At 36.7% G+C, this 26150-nt stretch overlaps 2 protein-coding genes across 3 annotated transcripts in view; both read right to left on the minus strand.

The window, feature by feature from the left end:
• Nucleotides 1-1138: 1138 nt before the first annotated feature.
• Nucleotides 1139-3873, minus strand: LOC117335418. 2 transcript variants are annotated; one of them, XM_033895390.1, is made up of 5 exons: nucleotides 3700-3873; nucleotides 2796-3265; nucleotides 2489-2659; nucleotides 2099-2338; nucleotides 1139-1894 (listed from the first exon to the last, which is right to left on the minus strand). In XM_033895390.1, the coding sequence occupies exons 2-5, from the start codon at nucleotides 3252-3254 to the stop codon at nucleotides 1349-1351; spliced, it is 1416 nt and encodes a 471-aa protein (XP_033751281.1). In that variant the 5' UTR covers nucleotides 3255-3265; nucleotides 3700-3873; the 3' UTR covers nucleotides 1139-1348. The 2 variants fall into 2 exon arrangements, with proteins under 2 accessions (XP_033751281.1, XP_033751282.1); XM_033895391.1 differs by lacking the exon at nucleotides 3700-3873 and having other exon boundaries at nucleotides 2796-3677.
• Nucleotides 3874-10787: 6914 nt separating this feature from the next.
• The window catches only part of LOC117335420 (TBC1 domain family member 9-like), a 30217-nt gene continuing 14854 nt past the window's right edge, over nucleotides 10788-26150 (minus strand). Inside the window, exons 20-30 of the mRNA XM_033895392.1 lie at nucleotides 25949-26060; nucleotides 25451-25511; nucleotides 24135-24317; nucleotides 21650-21760; nucleotides 21231-21329; nucleotides 20759-20950; nucleotides 20031-20211; nucleotides 19605-19667; nucleotides 17536-17889; nucleotides 17026-17129; nucleotides 10788-15816 (exon numbers count right to left, since the gene is read on the minus strand). Coding sequence (XP_033751283.1) covers nucleotides 15232-15816; nucleotides 17026-17129; nucleotides 17536-17889; nucleotides 19605-19667; nucleotides 20031-20211; nucleotides 20759-20950; nucleotides 21231-21329; nucleotides 21650-21760; nucleotides 24135-24317; nucleotides 25451-25511; nucleotides 25949-26060 — 2045 coding nt within the window. The 3' untranslated portion in view covers nucleotides 10788-15231. The remainder of the gene's footprint in view (nucleotides 15817-17025; nucleotides 17130-17535; nucleotides 17890-19604; nucleotides 19668-20030; nucleotides 20212-20758; nucleotides 20951-21230; nucleotides 21330-21649; nucleotides 21761-24134; nucleotides 24318-25450; nucleotides 25512-25948; nucleotides 26061-26150) is intronic.

The raw sequence follows: 26150 nt of genomic DNA on the forward strand, positions 1-26150 counted from the left end.
ATATAAAGGTAGTTTGTCGTTAAACCACAAAGTACATGGAACCCAAGCAAGTCAACGTAGTATACCGTATTATGCAGTGGGTTATTTTTCCATTTTATTTATTTATATTGTGTTAACACCCAGTTGCCTATTTTCAATGTTAGGTTTATATTTGTATTACTTCCACTCTTTGTGATTCGTTTGACCTTAGCAGATATCCTCGTTTCGCCTCTGATGTTTAACTGTTGTTTTTTCATTATTTGTTTATTTCCCGTTCATGCTATTTTACCTTCTGTCTTGAAGTCACATGCATACCCATTGTACTGGTTATCGATTCCTAGTTCAAATTGTGACATTGTATGAGGAATGATACATACTATTTCTAATATTTGTTTTTATATTCTCAATGATTTCATTCCAAACTACTGTCAGTGGTTTATATTTTGGTCCACTGGACTTTTAGCGTATAGCTGAATTTAAACTGGTCAACGAAATGATGAATTAGCATATCCACAATATTTTCGTAGATAATATTGTAATATTTCTTCTGCAATTTGCGATTAGCACTAGTATAAATTAGCAAAAATATTTCAGTCCAAATGCGCTAAAAAAACTATTACGACTGCTATATGTATCGCTATCAATTAATCCGCTCATTATCAACATATCTTAATAACGTTTGTAAGATGAGTTTTGTTCATTTTTCGACATAAACATGTCTATATAATCAGAGAAATTGAATTGATCAAATTTTCTTCAATAATGCGTTATCGACTCCTGTAAACTAAAGTGCATGTCAGGAGAGTTCAGTCAATAATTACATGTATGTGTTTGATATTACATGTACATATGTATATATACTGATCGTTTATATATACATCCATATACAACTGCAAAACATCAAAATGTTAGATCTAAAGCGATATTTATCATCCAGGAACTTCTTACCCTATTATTCATATTACGTTGAGTGTTGGTTTTATTTTCGTTTGTTTTCATATTTCTTCACACCACAAGTTTAATGTTTTCTTGCATTACGGATAATGTTACTATATTGAAATACATTTTCTGAATACAGTTTGAATTTTATTCCTTGATATTATAAGACGATGGTCATCTGTTAACCATTTGACCATTGATATACCACGACAAAGATAAATCAATATTAATGTTTATTTCAAACACAACAATAACAAGATAGGTAAAGAGTAATACGAACAATACATACATATGACACATTTATATAACAAATACAAAATACAAATGAAAGGGCAATCAAATTAATGAAATGGCAATTTACTTCGATATCACATGCTGTTCATATATTTCTTATTTCATCACTTAAGTATGAGTGTCACAAATCTTAAATTCATTCCTCCATACATTCACCGGAAATAACTAAAAAGTCTCTCACGACACGTCTGTGTTGACGAGTGTCTTTTTGAAGGTTCCATGCGTAACTATATTTGTCCAAAGTGTCCACTTCAGCAAGGGATTTCTTACTCAGGACTGCCCTTCTTACAAATACTTTGCAGCCTTGTTCGACAACACTTTTTATTTGTCTGCGAAGTCGTTGTTTCGCTCCAAACAGAAGATTGTATTCCCATTCACGATTGTCAATAGTACTGGAAATGACCTTGGAGAACATCACGTGGCGTTTTCCACGTGCCTTTGTTTGTACTGCTACCTCATAGAGGGCTGATTTGTAATTGTCTCTGAATAATTGGACACGCCTATGGCATGCTCCCTTGAAGTTCCGCCTGAATCCACGTTTTGTCTTTTCTTCATTCACGTCTGTTGGAATGTACGCCAGTCGCCATGACGACCAATTTAAACAGTTGCACGTGAAGGCTTTATTCGTTGTTTTCTCTCTCGGAATCATATCAGCATCATCACCATTGTTCTTGAGTTTGTTCTGGAAAAAAATAAATAGATAGTTATTAGTTGATATTGCATTCACAGCAGCTTAAACAAGTTAATATCAAGAGAAGAAATTTAATCTTTAAGCATTGGCGAAGGAATTTATTTACAGTGATTAGTATTCAAATTTTGGTTTGATATTTGGAATTTTAGATTTTGTTTAAAATGTAAAGCCTCTAAAAACCAGTCGAGTCGTTACCTTAATATTGCTGACAGTGGCGTTCCTTCGCTTAGGATTCATCCTTGGCCTCATAGGAGTCACCTTTGGTGTTGGCATTATAACAGTCGTTGTTGTAGATGACATTGGTGAAATAAGTGGCGGGGCTGGGTGAATGTCACTTGTACCAGAATCGGCCTTCCTCAGAGTTCCAAATAATCCCTCTAGGTCTCTGTTAATACCACCTGACCCATATCGACCTCGGACCTCGGCTTCGTAGCCCTGTAATAGACAAATTAGAAATTATTGATATTTGTCTTAACGATGCTTTAATTTTATCTAAATGATAGATAACAAATCATTTATTGTATACTAATCCATTTTATATGCCAGTTAAACTTTTATGTGTTTTTGGCAGTGTTTGATACTTACAGAAAATAGATCTTCGCCCCTCTCCCGATAACAGATAGCCATGAGGAAGTCACAGATGTTGGAAAATTCGCTCAGTTTGAGAAAATGTCCTTCTGTGTTTGTGGAAATCGTCTTGTAGAAGTCCTCAACATCTTGGTGTTCAAACACCTGGACACCATATATTTTCACACCCTGAAAAATAAAGATTGACATTGTTGATTATACAGGAACTAACTCAGTCCTCTTAAGAGATTCATATTGATATTATAAAAGTATAGTTATGTCTGATTAATACGGCTTATCGATCATTTATGGTTCCATTACTTACCATATTGTGAAGATCATTGACTTCTGCTCTCCAGTCAATGTTATCAACATTCAGTTCATATTCAGGTTCATGGGGTTTGGCGTCTCCAATCATGACCAGGATTTTCTGTGATGTTGGTGTCCATGAGAAATTTTGTCGGACCATTCGGAGAATTAATTCATAACATTCGTCTTCATCTCCGCCACCAGTTCCTTCCACACCCTTCACGAAGTTACAAAGTTCTACAACGTTTGTACAGAGGTCAAGTTCCTTGGTCAAGTAGAAGACTTTGTCGTCACAGTAATCGCCATGGGCTATGACACCAATTCTGATGCCGGGAATATCCGCCTGGAGGTGCTGAATCATGTCCTGTAGCCTTCCCTGTACCTCCTCAAGTATGGAGGACATGGATCCAGTAGTATCAAAGGAGAAGACGATTTCAAGGAGTCCTCCAGGGGGAAGGATGGGTGGTGCCGCCATGATTATTAAATCTGAAAGGAGATTTATAGAACAGTTATAGTATGTGCTCCTCCATTACTTTATTTAAATGGTATACTGTAGATAAATATAAGTGAAGTGTGCTAACGATTGGTAATATTTACGTCTATACAATGAAAACTTCTAAACTTGCATGAAGATAATAGAAATATTACTGAATTTTGTTTTGTTGAAAACCTATAATTATTTCGTTGAAATCACCTTAACCTTAACTTTACGTAGTAGGCCTATATGAAATGAAACAGTCTCTTAAGGCGAACTTTCTTTATAATCCTTACATACGATTTGTTACTATCAGGGCAAATGAAGGTAAATGCTGTGAGGTTTACTAGCTAAATTTTAACACCAATTACGCTTCCCATAAAATAGTAATGATTAAGTTTGACATTCTTATTCAAAACCTTTAAGATTTGTTTACATTAATCACCTTTTCTAATAACCGTAGAGTAGCTAGGTATATGTAGTTTATAACCAGTCGATACACTGTATACGTGTGTAGTCGTAGGTATAGTACAGTGAATGTGTTCACCTTGCTGATCCAATACACACTGCTGCCTGTCGTCTGCTCGCAGCCCTATTTATACTGTTTCACGCGGCAGGATGAGACTTGTTCGCTAAAATACGCTTCTACATGTTTGATCGATTGGTATTGGCGCGCGGAAAAAGGCAAAGATGTACCGAATTAGAAAAATACGTCACAGGCTTTTCGGACTTCTTTATAGAAACCCTCACATCTATAATTATACATATGTCAGCATGTTTAGTATAGAATAAGACAGTATATAGACTGTAGCACTATTTCAAGTAATTCGTTTAAAAAATCATTACATACACACGTATAATTTAACAGTAATTATTATTGTATATAGTCATTGTGTAAGGTGTTGTCAATAATAACACGTTGTTACGTAGCTTATATGTATCATAGACTTGTACTTGTTTTTTTCACCAAGACAGAAACACGGGTATCGAAGTGCTGTCAATGCTGCTCCCAAAGGTAATATTATATAAAAAATGTAATATCTTCACTCTAGGGTAATTGCATTTATTAAGTACTTTCCAGTATATACTTACTAAAACCCATCAATGTCACGATATCCACCTAACTCTGGTTACCTATAAAGTCAAAGGATCTACGATATCGACCTACACTCTGGTTACCTATGAAGTTATAGGATCTACGATATCCACCTACACTCTGGTTACCTATAAAGTCATAGGATCTACGATATCCACCTACACTCTGGTTACCTAGAAAGTCATAGGATCTACGATATCCACCTACACTCTGGTTACCTATAAAGTCATAGGATCTACGATATCCACCTACACTCTGGTTACATATAAAGTCATAGGATCTACGATATCCACCTACACTCTGGTTACCTATAAAGTCACAGGATCTACGATATCCACCTACACTCTGGTTACCTATAAAGTCATAGGATCTACGATATCCACCTACACTCTGGTTACCTATAAAGTCATAGGATCTACGATATCCACCTACACTCTGGTTACATATAAAGTCATAGGATCTACGATATCCACCTACACTCTGGTTACATATAAAGTCATAGGATCTACGATATCCACCTACACTCTGGTTACCTATAAAGTCATAAGATCTAAGATATCCACCTACACTCTGGTTACCTATAAAGTCATACGATCTACGACATCCACCTACACTCTGGTTACCTATAAAGTCACAGGATCTGCGATATCCACCTACACTCTGGTTACCTATAAAGTCACAGGATCTACGATATCCACCTACACTCTGGTTACCTACAAAGTCATAGGATCTACGATATCCACCTACACTCTGGTTACCTAAAGTCATAGAATCTACGATATCCACCTACACTCTGGTTACCTAAAGTCATAGGATCTACGATATCCACCTACACTTTGGTTACCTATAAAGTCATAGGATCTACGATATCCACCTACACTCTGGTTACCTACAAAGTCATAGGATCTACGATATCCACCTACACTCTGGTTACCTAAAGTCATAGGATCTACGATATCCACCTACACTCTGGTTACCTATAACGTCATAGGATCTACGATATCCACCTACACTCTGGTTACCTATAAAGTCAAAGGATCTACGATATCGACCTACACTCTGGTTACCTATGAAGTTATAGGATCTACGATATCCACCTACACTCTGGTTACCTATAAAGTCATAGGATCTACGATATCCACCTACACTCTGGTTACCTAGAAAGTCATAGGATCTACGATATCCACCTACACTCTGGTTACCTATAAAGTCATAGGATCTACGATATCCACCTACACTCTGGTTACATATAAAGTCATAGGATCTACGATATCCACCTACACTCTGGTTACCTATAAAGTCACAGGATCTACGATATCCACCTACACTCTGGTTACCTATAAAGTCATAGGATCTACGATATCCACCTACACTCTGGTTACCTATAAAGTCATAGGATCTACGATATCCACCTACACTCTGGTTACATATAAAGTCATAGGATCTACGATATCCACCTACACTCTGGTTACCTATAAAGTCATAGGATCTACGATATCCACCTACACTCTGGTTACCTATAAAGTCATAGGATCTACGATATCCACCTACACTCTGGTTACATATAAAGTCATAGGATCTACGATATCCACCTACACTCTGGTTACCTATAAAGTCATAGGATCTACGATATCCACCTACACTCTAGTTACCTATAATGTCATATAGAATCTACGATATCCACCTACACTCTGGTTACCTATAAAGTCATAGGATCTACGATATCCACCTACACTCTGGTTACCTATAAAGTCACATGATCTACGATATCCACCTACACTCTGGTTACCTATAATGTCATAGGATCTACGATATCCACCTACACTCTGGCTACCTATAATGTCATAGGATCTACGATATCCACCTACACTCTGGTTACATATAAAGTCATACGATCTACGATATCCACCTACACTCTGGTTACCTATAATGTCATAGGATCTACGATATCCACCTACACTCTGGTTACCTATAAAGTCATAGGATCTACGATATCCACCTACACTCTGGTTACCTATAAAGTCATACGATCTACGACATCCACCTACATTCTGGTTACCTTTAAAGTCATACGATCTACGACATCCACCTACACTCTGGTTACCTATAAAGTCACATGATCTGCGATATCCACCTACACTCTGGTTACCTATAAAGTCACAGGATCTACGATATCCACCTACACTCTAGTTACCTATAATGTCATATAGAATCTACGATATCCACCTACACTCTGGTTACCTATAAAGTCATAGGATCTACGATATCCACCTACACTCTGGTTACGTATAAAGTCATAGGATCTACGATATCCACCTACACTCTGGTTACCTATAAAGTCATAGGATCTACGATATCCACCTACACTCTAGTTACCTATAATGTCATATAGAATCTACGATATCCACCTACACTCTGGTTACCTATAAAGTCATAGGATCTACGATATCCACCTACACTCTGGTTACGTATAAAGTCATAGGATCTACGATATCCACCTACACTCCGGTTACCTATAAAGTCATAGGATCTACGATATCCACCTACACTCTGGTTACCTATAAAGTCACAGGATCTACGATATCCACCTACACTCTGGTTACCTATAATGTCATAGGATCTACGATATCCACCTACACTCTGGTTACCTATAAAGTCATAAGATCTAAGATATCCACCTACACTCTGGTTACCTATAAAGTCATACGATCTACGACATCCACCTACACTCTGGTTACCTATAAAGTCACAGGATCTGCGATATCCACCTACACTCTGGTTACCTATAAAGTCACAGGATCTACGATATCCACCTACACTCTGGTTACCTACAAAGTCATAGGATCTACGATATCCACCTACACTCTGGTTACCTAAAGTCATAGAATCTACGATATCCACCTACACTCTGGTTACCTAAAGTCATAGGATCTACGATATCCACCTACACTTTGGTTACCTATAAAGTCATAGGATCTACGATATCCACCTACACTCTGGTTACCTATAACGTAATAGGATCTACGATATCCACCTACACTCTGGTTACCTAAAGTCATAGGATCTACGATATCCACCTACACTCTGGTTACCTATGAAGTTATAGGATCTACGATATCCACCTACACTCTGGTTACCTATAAAGTCATAGGATCTACGATATCCACCTACACTCTGGTTACCTAGAAAGTCATAGGATCTACGATATCCACCTACACTCTGGTTACCTATAAAGTCATAGGATCTACGATATCCACCTACACTCTGGTTACATATAAAGTCATAGGATCTACGATATCCACCTACACTCTGGTTACCTATAAAGTCACAGGATCTACGATATCCACCTACACTCTGGTTACCTATAAAGTCATAGGATCTACGATATCCACCTACACTCTGGTTACCTATAAAGTCATAGGATCTACGATATCCACCTACACTCTGGTTACATATAAAGTCATAGGATCTACGATATCCACCTACACTCTGGTTACATATAAAGTCATAGGATCTACGATATCCACCTACACTCTGGTTACCTATAAAGTCATAAGATCTAAGATATCCACCTACACTCTGGTTACCTATAAAGTCATACGATCTACGACATCCACCTACACTCTGGTTACCTATAAAGTCACAGGATCTGCGATATCCACCTACACTCTGGTTACCTATAAAGTCACAGGATCTACGATATCCACCTACACTCTGGTTACCTACAAAGTCATAGGATCTACGATATCCACCTACACTCTGGTTACCTAAAGTCATAGAATCTACGATATCCACCTACACTCTGGTTACCTAAAGTCATAGGATCTACGATATCCACCTACACTTTGGTTACCTATAAAGTCATAGGATCTACGATATCCACCTACACTCTGGTTACCTACAAAGTCATAGGATCTACGATATCCACCTACACTCTGGTTACCTAAAGTCATAGGATCTACGATATCCACCTACACTCTGGTTACCTATAACGTCATAGGATCTACGATATCCACCTACACTCTGGTTACCTATAAAGTCAAAGGATCTACGATATCGACCTACACTCTGGTTACCTATGAAGTTATAGGATCTACGATATCCACCTACACTCTGGTTACCTATAAAGTCATAGGATCTACGATATCCACCTACACTCTGGTTACCTAGAAAGTCATAGGATCTACGATATCCACCTACACTCTGGTTACCTATAAAGTCATAGGATCTACGATATCCACCTACACTCTGGTTACATATAAAGTCATAGGATCTACGATATCCACCTACACTCTGGTTACCTATAAAGTCACAGGATCTACGATATCCACCTACACTCTGGTTACCTATAAAGTCATAGGATCTACGATATCCACCTACACTCTGGTTACCTATAAAGTCATAGGATCTACGATATCCACCTACACTCTGGTTACATATAAAGTCATAGGATCTACGATATCCACCTACACTCTGGTTACCTATAAAGTCATAGGATCTACGATATCCACCTACACTCTGGTTACCTATAAAGTCATAGGATCTACGATATCCACCTACACTCTGGTTACATATAAAGTCATAGGATCTACGATATCCACCTACACTCTGGTTACCTATAAAGTCATAGGATCTACGATATCCACCTACACTCTAGTTACCTATAATGTCATATAGAATCTACGATATCCACCTACACTCTGGTTACCTATAAAGTCATAGGATCTACGATATCCACCTACACTCTGGTTACCTATAAAGTCACATGATCTACGATATCCACCTACACTCTGGTTACCTATAATGTCATAGGATCTACGATATCCACCTACACTCTGGCTACCTATAATGTCATAGGATCTACGATATCCACCTACACTCTGGTTACATATAAAGTCATACGATCTACGATATCCACCTACACTCTGGTTACCTATAATGTCATAGGATCTACGATATCCACCTACACTCTGGTTACCTATAAAGTCATAGGATCTACGATATCCACCTACACTCTGGTTACCTATAAAGTCATACGATCTACGACATCCACCTACATTCTGGTTACCTTTAAAGTCATACGATCTACGACATCCACCTACACTCTGGTTACCTATAAAGTCACATGATCTGCGATATCCACCTACACTCTGGTTACCTATAAAGTCACAGGATCTACGATATCCACCTACACTCTAGTTACCTATAATGTCATATAGAATCTACGATATCCACCTACACTCTGGTTACCTATAAAGTCATAGGATCTACGATATCCACCTACACTCTGGTTACGTATAAAGTCATAGGATCTACGATATCCACCTACACTCTGGTTACCTATAAAGTCATAGGATCTACGATATCCACCTACACTCTAGTTACCTATAATGTCATATAGAATCTACGATATCCACCTACACTCTGGTTACCTATAAAGTCATAGGATCTACGATATCCACCTACACTCTGGTTACGTATAAAGTCATAGGATCTACGATATCCACCTACACTCCGGTTACCTATAAAGTCATAGGATCTACGATATCCACCTACACTCTGGTTACCTATAAAGTCACAGGATCTACGATATCCACCTACACTCTGGTTACCTATAATGTCATAGGATCTACGATATCCACCTACACTCTGGTTACCTATAAAGTCATAAGATCTAAGATATCCACCTACACTCTGGTTACCTATAAAGTCATACGATCTACGACATCCACCTACACTCTGGTTACCTATAAAGTCACAGGATCTGCGATATCCACCTACACTCTGGTTACCTATAAAGTCACAGGATCTACGATATCCACCTACACTCTGGTTACCTACAAAGTCATAGGATCTACGATATCCACCTACACTCTGGTTACCTAAAGTCATAGAATCTACGATATCCACCTACACTCTGGTTACCTAAAGACATAGGATCTACGATATCCACCTACACTTTGGTTACCTATAAAGTCATAGGATCTACGATATCCACCTACACTCTGGTTACCTATAACGTAATAGGATCTACGATATCCACCTACACTCTGGTTACCTAAAGTCATAGGATCTACGATATCCACCTACACTCTGGTTACCTATAACGTCATAGGATCTACGATATCCACCTACACTCTGGTTACCTATAAAGTCATAGGATCTACGATATCCACCTACACTCTGGTTACCTATGAAGTTATAGGATCTACGATATCCACCTACAGTTAAGGTCATATTAAACTGGCATCGAAGTAATCCAGAATTTACTCTAACAGAAAGAACCTTCGTCTCACTTCCACTTTTCCTTTCAGTGAGACAAGAAAAACAGTAATTGTTTGATATTGGTGTTGATGAATTGTTGCTAAACAACTGAAATATTGAAATATGGCATATTCACAGAAGACTAAGCGATGAAAGAGAAAACAGAAAACGTCTGAATACCTCGTAGAATTTATTGTGAATATATGAATATTTTTTTCATCATACACTATTGCACAGTATCTTCATTCATGAAACATAAAGGCGTGAATTGTGTTTACCAACATATCGCTCTGGATACAGCTTCCAAACAGTACAAAGTGGTGTGACATCTTTATATAACTTTCCTCAGCTAAGAGGAATCCAACATCTAATAACTTGTATCATGAATAATTCAGTATGATAAAGTATTATCACATTTGAAACAAATGTAGCTAGCACTTGTTTGATGTTTATTAGTATTACGTACAACATCTAGGGAAATGGATTGTGTCCCCTTACACGACTACTAGAGTATCAGTATCAAATCACCCTCAGTTCAATGTATAACATGTTTTCAAGCAAAATGAGGTATTATGAAGAAAATTACCGGGACAATGTTTACATGAATTGTTTAAATTACAGCAATAAACAAAAAATTCATTAAAACACAGTAAACACCCAGTAAATAACTGACTTAGTCTAAGTATAAACCTGAAATTTAAAGTAAAAACAGCTGCATTAAAGAAATAATATCAATACTTTATCCTAAGATATCAGCCCCAGTTCATGTGAAGTTGTAATATCACTTTCAACAATATAAGCATTGCGCTCATTGCAAGTCAGCCTTTGATGAAATTATAAAATCATTTTTGGTCGACTGATGTCGAGTAGGTAATGGTCGTATAGAAATTAAAGGGTAAAACATGTTTTGAAGAAATAGAGATAGTTTTACATCTTAATGCACAATGGAATTGATATCTTAACTGAATTTCTATCAATAGAAATACTGAAGGGTGATTGAAGTGAAAATATACATCTGAATAATTCAAACACCTTAATTTCTCTCAACATTTTACATTTTTTTTAATCTCAATGTGATAAGACACATCTTTGTCAGTAACAAACTCTTAATACAGAATGTTATGACATTCATTATAAAATATTACTGATTTTTTCTTCAGAAAAACTAAAATCATGAATTTTTTTATCCGTGCTTTAATCATTGGTCCTTTAACAATATTTGAAAGACTGATATTGGTCAATTATCAAACTATACTACTAGTATTTAGGTAGCAGCCAACATTGTACAACCTAAACTTACATTAATAGTTCTGATGTGATGTACCAACACTACATTTACCTATGATAATACATACATGGAAATACAAAACAACTGCCCAATTTATTTCCCTTCTGATATTAGGTATAGCGTGCCTTCTTCAAACTGGGTATACTCAGCTTCAAAAAATAATAACCCATCTGAAAATAGGCTTCAATATAACAGTATGTGATGATGCCCATCAAAAGACCAGCTAATTTAAGTAGCATATTGTAAGTGGAAAAAACGTTTACAGCTTTTCGTCTTCAGAACTCAATTAGCACTTTAACATCCAATACTAACACATAACCTCAGGTACGATGTACTGAAAATTTTGAAAAATTAAACTGAAACTGAACATAACTTTTGAACTGGAAATTGATTTGTGGTTTGTTCAAATGTTTACAAATCTAAGACTGTTTCAGGAAATTTTTTTATTACCAACGTAAGAAAATTTTGAGTTATTATAATCATAGAGAATTTTAATTAATGCTTAAAAGAATTCTGAGTCATTATAATTATATAATAACATTATAATCAATAATTCAAAGAAGTAACCTAATACACAGAATACAAAATTTCAGTTGAGCCTCTGTCACCAACAATCATACATGCTGTGTGCACTGTCAACCGAAGTATTTTGTGTGTTCTTTGAGTCCGCAAAGTTGTGTCCCTTGTATTTCTTGGGAAATCGTAGAGTTTGTTTGGTATACTCAACACCCATCACATGTAATTATGGTTGGTGTGTCTGCTCAATAGTTTCTGAGAAGATCGTGTGATGCTCATGAGTTCCTTGGTGATTTTGTCGTACATACACTGAAGTATGGCTGGTTGTGACGGAGGTTTTACATTTACAACAACATGCAGCACATTTCAAGCAGTACATACATACAGACATGGCTAAATTTATACAGACATGGATGAATGATTACATACATGGATGAATTCACATTTACGTGATGCTTCATACAACTTGTATTTAATACAGTTATAGACATTGAGTAATAATCCATTTTTAGGAAAATCAATATCACATTCCGCAGCAGGACAAATATACGTAGTGTACACTGTATACACCTCAATCTTACCTGATCATTATAAACTGTTAACCTCCTGATGAGAACATTGGTCCAGTTATCATTACAATGGTACGGGTGAAGATGTACGATAAGACATTGTATGGTAAAATTCACAATTATGGCAGATTTCTGATACATGCATTTTGAAAGACATTTGTAGCAGTGACAGAATTGTGAGTCACTTTACATGGAATACCAAGCAGTACAATTCCTACTACAACTAACTACTATACCCTACAAATGTACTGAAACATCCCTCAAACATTATAATAAACACTGCTCATATGATATCTTCAGTCAACATACAAAATTACTGGATATTTATGAAAATGAAACCCCATATAAATTTCTCATGCACACTTTAAATTTTTTTTTTTAACACTTTCAACCCTAAGAAACTTTAGTGGACTCTGCCATTCATTTATCATGTGAACTCCCAACATGGTCAGTAGGGGTGAAAGGGTTAATTCAGGTTGTCATATACATGTATGTATGCTGATGACTTTTGAAAATGAAACCCACAACAATTATGATTTCTTATCTGAACAATCCGTTCAATCACATACAGAAGTTATTAAGTACGTGTGTAGCTGTGTCACAAGAAATAGCGATCATCTAAACAGTCTGTTCAATCACATACAGAAGTTATTAAGTACGTGTGTAACTGTGTCACAAGAAATAGCGATCATCTAAACAGTCTGTTCATTCACATACAGAAGTTATTAAGTACGTGTGTAACTGTGTCACAAGAAATAGCGATCATCTAAACAGTCTGTTCATTCACATACAGAAGTTATTAAGTACGTGTGTAACTGTGTCACAAGAAATAGCGATCATCTAAACAGTCTGTTCATTCACATACAGAAGTTATTAAGTACGTGTGTAACTGTGTCACAAGAAATAGCGATCATCTAAACAGTCTGTTCATTCACATACAGAAGTTATTAAGTACGTGTGTAACTGTGTCACAAGAAATAGCGATCATCTAAAAGCTTGGTACCGCCAATGTACAACAAAAGGTTGACAGCAAATATATATACAGAGGCTAACTGTTAAATATTTCGAAGGAACACTTAGTAATAGAGACCAAGTTGAGCAACTAGTCTACATGTACTTTCAGTTTCAACATGAACCATGTTTAGTTTGAACAATTGGTCTAACATACGAATCTGCTTAACACCAATATTACCCCTTATGAAATATCTGTTTATAAGAATGAATCATTTGTTTTTTTGAACATTTTTGGAATAACATAAAAGTTATAGAAAAACCATTGATGAACTGAATATTTAATGTAACAAGCAGTCTAAAATGAATTATAAATTTAATGACCATGTTTTCTGTTGAATTATCTTTATGATGTGAATATCATTTCAAATTAAATACCCATAAACATATGTAGAAATCTATATATAGCATGCATGCCTGTTATAATCATAAAGCCATATACCAGCATTTGGGGTCGACAGCCAAATTGTCTGTAGCAAGTTTATTGTAGATGAAGATTACTCAAAATAAAGCACTTAGTTCATTTGTTGTGTCATGACAAGTTCTTATGGACAACAAAATACTAATTCATTAACAACATCAAATAAATATCAGGAGGCAAAACCAATCACAGAAAATCAGCTGATTTAACTTAGACTTACCTTCATTCAAAACTAAAACAATCTAGAACATATTAGTAATACTAAAGTAATGATCAGTATGCAGTCTTTTTCATGCATGAATTTATTCAATGAAAAAGTTTCTGATGAATTAAAATCAAACAGGTTTTTATCAATGTCACCAGCACATGTAATGGGAAAAAGGCTGTTTAACATGTTTTCAATAAGTGTAAAATACAGGTAATTCTCAGTGACAACGAGAGAAAAAGGAAAGTAACAATATATATATATGTAATTGTATTTAGTAGTGTAAAACAGATGTAATTCTCTGAGAAAGAGAGCAAAATAATGGAAACCATAAATAAGTATTTTTAACACATGCAATTCTCCGAGAAAGAGAGCAAAATAATAGAAACCATATATAAGTATGTTTAACATACAAAGAAAAATACTACAAGATTACTTGATACGTCGAGTAAAATGAATATTCTCAGCTGTCAGTAATGAATCTTTACAAAGTTAAGTGTTTTTAACAAAAGACCTCGAGAAAGCTCAATACATATAATGTTTCTAACACATGGTAGGCTACACTCACCAAATAGCCGCCATTTTGTGTCGTGTTATCCTGAAATGATCATTTCTTTTTATCATCTGGAAAATCACTAATTTGTCTCTTCATCAGCCTTCGATTCCTCACTTTAGCAACAGACTCTGTTACATCTGTGTGCTTCTCAAAGAATTCAACCAATGGGGGCTCAGTTAACATAGAAGCTATGAACTGTTCAAATGATATTGACCAATCAGAGTCTGGCTTAGAAAATGACTGATTAGAATCTGAAGAGGAATCTGCTGTTGTCTTGGAGGATTCACCTGTTGAAGTCTCTGCATTGTTCTCTGACACTGATTCGATCCCCGAGGTCAGATCACTTCCGTCCTCCTCCAGATTTTCGTCCCCCGATTTGTCCGTGTCCAGGCGAGTACGCTGAATATTCTGCGCAAGACGATCCACATCCATGCCGCTATCTGCACTACAGGACAGAGGCGTGTCCGTTACAGAGCTTTCCGATGGCGAGGATTTCTTGAGGTAGAATTTCTTTCCCACCTCTCCCAGTTCTAGAAGTAGTGTTCCGACTGTAGCTATGGAGTGATAAAGTTCCTGTTCCTCGCTATGATCACTGAACATGTCATACAGCGTCTTCCAGAGCTGAATAAACTGTATCTACAAGACAAAAATATCCACATTTATTACATATGTGTCCCCTATCCCGCTCTGTCAGTAAAGTAAGTTTTAGGCACATTGTGAAATTAATTAAGTTTTGAAAAAATTGAAGCACCCTGTAATATTCTAGTAATACAAATATTGATGCAGTGCAAATCAAACTTCAAAAAAAAATCCCCAATTCTAGTAAATATGGCATATTTACCCCAAAAATTACTTTTCCTGACAAGCGACAAGAAAACACATCTGACTAATTATAGAATTTATAATTCCACTTTGCCAATAAACTAATTCATTTGTTATATAATAAGTCAATTGGGGAAGAAAAAAGCTGATATACTAACATTTCTCGAAATCTATAGTTTTCAACCCAAAATACTAACAGCAAAATATTAAAATTTGCTTAATCTGTAGACACCCTACAGATTAAATGTTGAGATGTTCATCCTACAATTCAGCCACAATCTACGTTTGGTTGGAATTATACACCGAAACTGTTTGAGAAACTCCGCAAAACACAAAACTTAAAATGTTCAGATTCCCAACATCCATAGCTTCTGAAGTCAGTGGACCATAAAATTCTGGATGATAATCTGTAAATGACGGCTGTGTTGAAATGTCCACTTTGTGATCTAATCACATACAAAGTTGGGTTCGACTTGTGAGCAACGGATCTAAACCTTTAAAGCTAAATGTTGAAACCGATGCCGTCACCATCACCGCAGAAAAAAGAAGCACCATAGTCTTGCTTTGCGACTTCATCACAAGAACTGAGGCAAAAATCACCAATTCAACTGTCTTCCACTCATTTATTGACAGGGGAGGCATCAGTGAGAGAACCTCTTAGGTCCAACCAAATCTAGGATTACTTTTTTCACAAACTGATCTACTCATCCTTTAGTACCAACTAACATGACATATTCTGTGCGCTGTAAGTTCCAGAGTTTTATTATAGAAACATATCTACAGTTAAATACATCATAATTGATACCTTTGTTGGCCTGGGTTGGCTCCAAGATGGAAAACTTACTTAGACCCGCAAATCAACCGTTGGTCATCTATAAATTCCAGTTGTTGGTTTATTAACGAAACAATTAATTAGAAATGTAATCCTTGGAGTATAACAACCACTTTGGAAAAAATACCTGTCACTCCTACTTGATTAAATTAAAAGCAGTTTTGCTGCACTGTCTCTGTTCCCAAGCATACCTGTGTCAATCGGGGAACATCCTTGAAGTCAGCTTTGCTGTCCTTTTTCTTCAACTCTTGTCGTTTCTGGTACATTTTTCTCAGACTGTCACCTATATCAGACACTGTTAAAGAAATTGTCACATTTTATACAATTTTACTTTTAATATTAATCTATGTAAAGTTTAGCAGAAAAGTAATTAGCATGCATATCAGATATAATAGATGCACAATGGTGATAGTACTACAATATCCATTAACTTAAACTGATCACTTATTCCAAATTTACATAACAATCATTGACTTCCTGATGAAAACCTGAAGCAACCAGCTGATTATAGCTTTTCTCTTTGTCTAAATCCGTTATGTTAGAGGTTATAAATAAAAAAGAAAAGATTTTTTCTACAATTTTATTTGTATAAATAATGTCAACTACAATTTTGAGAACCCAGAATATATCATTTGGTATAAGTGATGTTTGAAATTTGTAAAACATAAACCACTCAAAGTCAAGAAATCCCAAAATGTAACCTTTTGCTGAGCTGCTATCGGAAGCCTCACTGGGTTCATCCGGAGAGGAAGCATCAACAGATTCCACCTGTGAAACGGCCTCTCCATCGACAGATTCTGTTCCGGGGCCATCTTCAGACTCTGCCTTTTCATTGGCTGTATCGGCCTGTCTGTCACTAGACTCCGCCTCCTCCTTGTTAGAGGTAGTCACCTCCTCATCTGAATCGCCAGCCTCCGTAGTCTGGTTTGAGATACTTGTAGAATCATTTTGGTCCCCGGATGCAACGTCTCCCCCTCCTAGGTCCTCGTTTGAGGGCTGATCCTCCGTGACCACTTCCAATGGCGGTGGTGATGGGTCTCCTGGAAGTTCAATCTCTACAAAAAGAAATTTATAAAAGTATTGAATAGAAATCATACAAATGCAGTATAAACTCACATAAAATACCAGTGTTAGTATAGTATTGTTTTTTATAGTATGACCAGTTGGAAACAAATAATAATATCAAATCACTATCAACCAAACATCCTGCAGGGTGTCAGGTAAAATCTGGACAACACAGCTATTATGCTACAAGTTTACTTCGAGTTCGAATGGAATGGGCATGGATCTACTGAGTGCCCTTAATACAACCTTCAGTCTACATACAAAATTGTGTGATCACTTCTGGGGTTAATTATAAATCAATCAACGCTTTACTTACATTGACTTGATCATTGCTTGCTCTTTCTGCATGAATTTTAAACTAGATGGCAAGAAAATGTAACCATTGTAAATATTAGCCGCAATATACCGCTCGGCTAGAGAGATCTTCTCTTTAGCTTGATCGGTTGAGCATTATTCTGGTAAGCCAGGGGTTCTGGGTTTTATCCCTAGCGGAGGCAGTGATTTAAATATAATTAATCATGCTCTCTGTTTCATTGGCGCCCCATGTAGGGACCCAGGAAAAATACTCATTCTTGCCCCATAAGCATCTCTGTTACCTCTGGATAACTTGAGGATGAGTTTTCTCCTGGATTGGGAGCATGTAACCCTGGTAAATACTAGCCAGAATTATACCGCTCAGCTATTCAGATTTTCTCTTTTGCTTAATCGGTTTGATCCCTAGTGGAGGCAGCGATTTAATCTTAACTAATCATGCACTCTGTCACAGAGATGGAAACCATCTCTAAATACCCCACTGTTACACATCTCCACGCCCTGATTAAAAAATCCTGAAGTTTGTTGAATTTTGTCAATGAGTTTTGAAGGAGTTGCAAATCAAAAAGGGACCATATTGACAATGGAGGATGACAGATAGTGATCTTGACATTAACAAATTTATCAGACAGGAATGTCTGGTTATGACAAGACATAACTGATTACAAAGTTATGGAGCAGACACAACTTTGTGTAGTTCATCAAAAGGACACAATGAGAAGCCCTTTGTTTGAAACCTTGACCTTTGAGGGACAAAGCAAATTAATCATGTGTCTCACTTTCTTATAATGATTGACATTCATCATGAAAAGTTCTGTACCTCTACTATGACTGTTTACAAAGTTATGAAGCTGACATGAATGTGTTTCGGACAGATGCACACATGGACAAATACAGGGGTCCCATGAAAAACACTAAATTTGAGAATCTGATCTTTGAAGAACAACTATACTATATATGCCCATGATTACATATTTTTTCAATGCCATGAATATTTCATAGCCATGATTCTTTTTCAGATCATGGCCTTCAAATAAACTCATACAAAAAATCATGACCATAAATAAAGTCATGGCCATGGAAATTGATGGTTATGAAACATGTTTTTCATTGAATTATGATGAGAACCAAAACGCAATTCATGGAATTTTCATGGCACCATGAAAAAAAAAATTTTAATGGCACATTTTCATGGGTTCATGGTAATTTTATGGATATTTCATTGATATTTCACAGCTTTTTCATAAAACTACATTAGGTAGTGTACTATGACTGGTAACAAAGTTATGAAGTGGACACGAAAGTGTTTCGGATGGCTGGACAGACAGGGCGATCACTATTGGGTGTCGGCCAATATGTGGCAAAGCTCTAATAATCTTACAAAACTACCAACCATCTTGTAAAGTGTCACCACTGTCAAAAAAGTCTGTGGCTTCCACTGCACTCTCTGTTGACTCTAAAACATAAAAGTAATATCTGAAATGTTTAAAACTATTTTCAAATAATTCTACTTCAGAAACGTTTAATTACATTCAAAAATAATATCATACAAGTTTAATTATTAAAAGTAACATATAATTTGAACTGATATCAAACATTTTTTAGGGCTGTTCCAAAACTACCGGTGTGCACGTGAGAGGGGACTGATATCAAACATTTTTTAGGGCTGTTCCAAAACTACCAGTGTGGGAGGGGACTGATATCAAACATTTTTAGGGCTGTTCCAAAACTACCAGTGTGGGAGGGGAGACAGCATCTTTTTAGAGACCCCACCGCCAACAAATATGAAAACATACACTGATACGGATGTTTTAGTTACCTGATTTAGGAGAGGTAGGTATCTCTGAACTGTCGAGGTCGTCGTTAGGCAGTAGAGCTGGGGGCTGATGACACTGGTACAGAAGTTTAAGTTTGTGTGTGAGATCTCCGTGACAGATCACACCCAACAGGTATACAAACTCCTTAAAGTTGATCATGTTGTCACCATTCTCATCCAGGTACTGAATACAAGAAAGTATATAATATTTTAATATTTATCATGCTATAAAAAATAAATCCGGAAAATGTTTATGCAACATGTATGTTCTCATTCCTGTTTTGATGAAAATGGAGTTAAAACCAAAACTTAGCCAAAACTTAAATAATAACAAAAATTAAAGATTTGGAAAAAAAAAAGATTTCAAATTGGACTACACAGTAATGATTTGAACTTAAAAAGAACTTTCCTGCAATATATCATCATCCAAATTTGTGATAGACTGACATTTCACATTTGGTTACAGACAGCTTGATTTGGTTTACTTTGTTTAACGTCCTATTAACAGCCAGGGTCATTTAAGGACGTGCCAGGTTTTGGAGGTGGAGGAAAGCCAAAGTACCCGGAGAAAAACCACCTGTATACAGTCAGTACCTGGCAACTGCCCCAAACTCGAAACCCAGAGGTTGAGGGCTAGAGATAAAGTGTCGGGACACCTTAACCACTCGGCACCGTGGCCCCATTACAGAGAGCAAGCAGTGATTACATTTAACATACTCCTTTCAACTCACCCTAAAGGCCCTGAGAGCTAGCACATGACCTTGTGACCCGGTTGACCAGGGAACTAGAGATAGGAACATGGTCTTGAACTGGTCAAAGTCGACCTTGTAGATCTCGTAGTAAGGTCGTGAGGGGTCAAATTTGTCTGCAGAATCCACAGGCTGCTGACTGGTCCGCCAGTAACAGGATGTTAGGTACTCCTCCTGTAGGTCAAGAGTTCAAAGGTCAGAGGTCAAATTATGAGACGAAGAATGGAAATATACATTGGAAATTAACAAGTTATGAATCGGAGGTATGAAAATATTACATTAAGTTGTTAAAAGTTGAGGAGGTCGACCAATTCTGAATTACCATTAACATTCAGTCATTAACATATACATGTATATACTTTATGTAAATCAGGTACAGAAAGGTAAAAAAGGACAAATTTTAATTGTGTTCATTTCAAATGATTTTCAATATGATGACAACGCAGGCCTTTACCTTGAATAGGATGAACAGGTTCTCCAGTTCCTTGCCTTTAAATAACGTATGAGAGGCAACACTTCGGAGCACATTTTTCTTGGTGCTGTCCTCAATATTCTTGAACAAACAACATACATTGTAAATCATATATTCTGAATACACAAATATGGAATACTTTGTCAACTAAACCATATACATTGTAGCTACTGAATAAGTAATGAGTACTTTTAAAACTGATTAATTTTTTGAAAATTATTCCAGAATAAATCACAATCAAATTATCAGTTTGACATAACACAAACATTTGGTTGAAAAAAAAACAGATATTTTCTCTTATCTTTGAAAAATACTTCTGAATCAAAAAACTTATGGAGTAATTCAATATTCTGGCCTTGTAACAAAACTTTCATTGTCTTGTGGTTTACATGTCCACTCACCTGTACGACCTGCAGGCGGTACTTAAGTCGCAGTTTGTCAATATCCTGGTTGTTCATGTGACCAAAGTTACGATAACTTTCATCAATGAGCTCACTGACGTCCACAGAGGGCTGTCCAAAAGGAAACCCAGCATTTTAAGTTTTCTTAAAATTCACCAGTCAAAACTTAGTACAAGTTACTAAATGGTAATTTAAATACAGTCTGTATATAAAGTGTATGCATTGATTGAACTTCTGAAAATGTTAAAACTGACTGGTCTACTGAAAGCCCTGTTCAATGACAGACTATTTATGGCAGTTTCATGTAAACTAGTTGGTGCAATAATTTTGACCTGTCTATAAAGGCAACCTGTCTATAGTGACCGTTTTTTTTTTTGCCTCCCCTTGAGCGGTCTTTATAGACAGGTTTAACTGTACACCTTCTTTGAAATCCCAGTTCATTTTTCTACCATGTCTCTTAATATTTCTTCTAAATTCTGCACAATTAAAGGAATTTTTTTAATACAAATCTTATTTATTTTACTTAACTATTGCAAAACAAGCTATAGCAAATCAGATGGAGCGTGCAAGGGGTCTTACTGTGGGAAGAAACCGGAAAACCAGGAGAAAACCCACGTGGTTGGGCAGGTGACCACATACCTTTTGATGTCCGATCGAGGAATCAAACCCCGGTCACACAAGTGAAAGGTAAGTGTGTTACCACTGTGCCACCCAACCACCCATCAAAACAATTTATAGTAAAGACATCACAAGATGAGATGACAATTGTGACACTTGGACTTCGTAACTGACAGTAATTTGCATAACACAGATTAGTGTAAATACAGTAAAACCTGCTCTAACGGCCACCTTGAATAAGCGGCAAGTCTGTGGTCCACCCGATGGAAAACACTATATAATGAACCTTAAATAAGCGGCCATCTGTCTAACACGGCCAACAGCCACAAAAATCTGCCCCGAGTCGTTGTATTGTTCTGTATTAAGCGGTCATTTTGTCCAGAAGTAGACATCCGTGATGATCACATGACCAGGTATTTTTTATCAAATTCATCAAAACTTTGATCTTTGTTGGTTTTCATTTAAAAATACACTATAAATGGTATATTGTTATCAATATCAATAAGTGCATCATACAGTGGAACCTCTATAAACCGAACATGCACGGGACATGGATATTTGTTCGGTTTACAGAGGGTTCGGTTTTGAGAAGTTGATCGAAATGACCCGGTCGAATTCCGGATATAATTGACCCGACGATGTTTTGTTACTAGATGGTAAAACCGGCACTAAGCTTACTGTACGTACGTTGACATTTTTTTTTTTTTGAAGAATATGAATATCATGGAAGTAAATCAATGCATATATTGCAGATTATTAATAAATGAAAATGACTATAACCGTAGTTATATACAGCATTTGTACATGTAACTGCATTTCACGATCGACCCACATTCTGTTACGTACGACTGAAGCTTCGCAATGTGGTGGGGCCCGATAAGGGGTACATGTATTTGACACATTATAATAAAGAACAAACACGTAAAACATATGTATTTTCAATCTCAAATAAACACATACAACAAACGTGTGCATTTGCTATCATTATGAAACGCATTGGAAAGAAAAGTCAAGTTCTTTGAAATAAAATATTTTGCGTCTTACGATACTGTACACACTTATATTCTACATAATGTAGTTAATCCAAGAATGAATGTAGTGTGTGAAGATGTGTTGTTTCAATATCAATTACAATCGATCAGTCGATACCGGTCGTATCCCGACATCGGTATAAAAACAAATAGGACACTGGCTTCCTTTCAGTGTGTATATTTCTGACCCTGTAAAAACACCCACTTTGGGCCTCATTTATATTAAATGCGAAACTCCGGCTTTCTATAGCTCTACTTGAACAATCCGCCATGCTTCAATGAAGTGTGGTATTGTTTCATAATTATCGTGTTGATTATACCATGTACACTATCATCATAATACCCCTCGGGGTATGTATTGGATACCTTACAAATCACCTATATAAGTAGGCTTAACACAATACCCGTCACAGGTGTTGTTTCACGGTTGACCGACCGGACCCTGTGGCATGATCGCTCAGGTAAGGCCGGTTTTCAGAAGTAATTTTTCGTATATTTTAACAGGGACCGGACACAAAATTGGTCCGGTGTTCGGAATTCAGAGGGTTCGGTATTTGGAAGTTTTTTAATACTATAATAAAGAAGGAACCATTCTGTACATTGCCAATTCGTTCGGTATTCAGAGGTGTTCGGTTTTTAGAAGGTTCGGTTTTCGGAAGTTGCACTGTAATATGATAAATTCAATAAACTGAATAAACTGTTGAAAAAAGAATTGGGCAACAGACCGTTTCTGGCCAACCTGGTTTAAACAGCCACCTGCCTTAAGCAGCCAATATCTGTCTGTCCCTTGGGTGGCCGCTTTATACAGGTTTGACTGTATAGGAAGAACCACTCACTTCTTTCTTGACACCATTAGTACACAGCATGTTGGTGTGGATGATGTTCGGCATGGTCGAGTCACGGTTGGATACATTCTCCAGGTACCCTCCAAGGATGGTCATTGCCTCTCCATCATCTCTGGCCGCTAGTAATTCATCCTTCTTGGCATCAAGTATAGTCAACGCCACTTGGAAGATCACCTGTAAAGGTACAGATATACTTGTATACTAATGTAGGTCAGAGATAGTTGTGGTGAATGGTGATAATCAACATCAATTTCATTGATTTGATTGATTTTGTTTGTTCTTGTTTAACGTCCTACTAACAGCCAGGGTCATTTAAGTATGTACAAGGTTTTGGAGATGGAGGAAAGCTGGAGTACCCAGAGAAAAACCACCGGCCTACGGTCAGTACCAGACAACTTCCCCACGTGGGTTTCGAACTAGCGACCCAGAGGTGGAGGGCTAGTGATAAAGTGTCAGGACGCCTTAACCATTCGGCCACCGCGGCCCCACGTGGGTTTCAAACTCAAAGGTGGAGGGCTAATGATAAAGTGTTGGGACACCTTAACCACTCGGCCACCGCGGCCCCTTTGATTGATTTGAAATATTGGTTAGCTAATTAACTATATGTATTTAACCCATTGTTCAGTTCTGTAATGTGAACTTGGTAGGTATCTGCGTCACCAGCTTGATGTGATCAATTATTAAAAGGATTTTGTTGAAAGCCTCAAGGAAGTAGATTTAAAGGTAAGATGTTCCTGGACAACACTTCATGAGTTGATGCCAGTCATATGACAATGTTTCAAATATCATCTAATAGCTACAGCAGATATTACCCAAGACTAAAAGGAATAAATAATGTAGTTGGCTGGGTATGGAACAGAGGTTCATATGGAGTGTTGGAGTAACAGGATATTATGCGAGAGATGACCCAAAAAGTATTAACTTATAATTATCGGGATTTGAATTTGTGAACAAAAACATGTGTCCCTTTCTCCTACACATAGTAAGCATTAAAAATTTTGCACTCAATTGACCTTTGACTTCAAAATGGTTTGCAGTGACACGATTATAGTACAATGCACAATACCTGTGGGTGATACATACTTATTCTAGAATAAGTTTTAAAGTTTTGTCAAGATATCTTTAAACTGTTCAAAGACAAGATTGTAATAGAAAAACAATGACAACAAGAAGAACCAATACTACAACAGCATGTCTTCCTTCTAATGATAAGGAGATACAATTAGAGATAAGAAAATCTATATTTGACAGATAGTTGAAACATAAGCTCAGCTTCAGCAGCTGAGAGAGATGAGAAATTAACTTACTCGAGCACCGTCGTAAAAGAAACAATCCAGTATATTTACTGCACAGCTGAAAGGCATTACACTGAAACAAAGATGGACATCAAAGTTTTCAGTATCAGACGTCAAATTCTTACAGTTCGTTAATCAAGGATATCGTTGTTCGATTAAATCTTATTGAATTTTCTGGACTCGCAAGATAATTCAATAATCGTTTTTAATTATAAATTATATGACTGTAAATTATGGGTTATAAGACGAAAGGAGTAATACATTAATTTACATAATAATTATTAATTAATAATTCCCATATTTCTGAAGCTCAACTTTAAAATCGTCGTAATTCAAACAATTTCCAATATAATCTCAAGATTCTTTCAATTATGCGTTCTATACTGTGTACACTACATGTTCTGCCAGGGGGACGGGGCATATAATTCACATTAAAGCCTGGGCAGTAAGGGTGGGGCCCGGGCGGAACTATTACAGCTCTGACCTATAACATTACCAGACATAAAATACCTGAGAAATATGGTGAGAAACCAGGACAGGGAGATCATGCTGAGTAATCCAAGGGTCTCTAACTTCTGGTACAGGCTAGGTAGGTTGTCCTTGATCAGCTCCTCAAACACACCTGTTTAATATAAGTTATCCAATAGCAAATATCTAGATAAATCTGTTGTTCCAACCAGCACTAGTTGTATACTATATCACACGACTTTTT

This window comes from Pecten maximus, chromosome 10 (assembly GCF_902652985.1).
Source record: "Pecten maximus chromosome 10, xPecMax1.1, whole genome shotgun sequence".
Lineage (NCBI taxonomy): Eukaryota > Metazoa > Mollusca > Bivalvia > Pectinida > Pectinidae > Pecten > Pecten maximus.

Bases quoted from the DNA above. Each gene is read 5' to 3' on its own strand.
- LOC117335418 (XM_033895390.1), bottom strand. From the start codon at position 3,254: ATGGCGGCACCACCCATCCTTCCCCCTGGAGGACTCCTTGAAATCGTC. The intron at 2,339-2,488 runs GTAAGTATCAAA...TGTCTATTACAG, and splicing joins GGGGCGAAGATCTATTTTCT to GGCTACGAAGCCGAGGTCCG. The intron at 1,895-2,098 runs GTAACGACTCGA...ATTTTTTTCCAG, and splicing joins CCACTGTCAGCAATATTAAG to AACAAACTCAAGAACAATGG.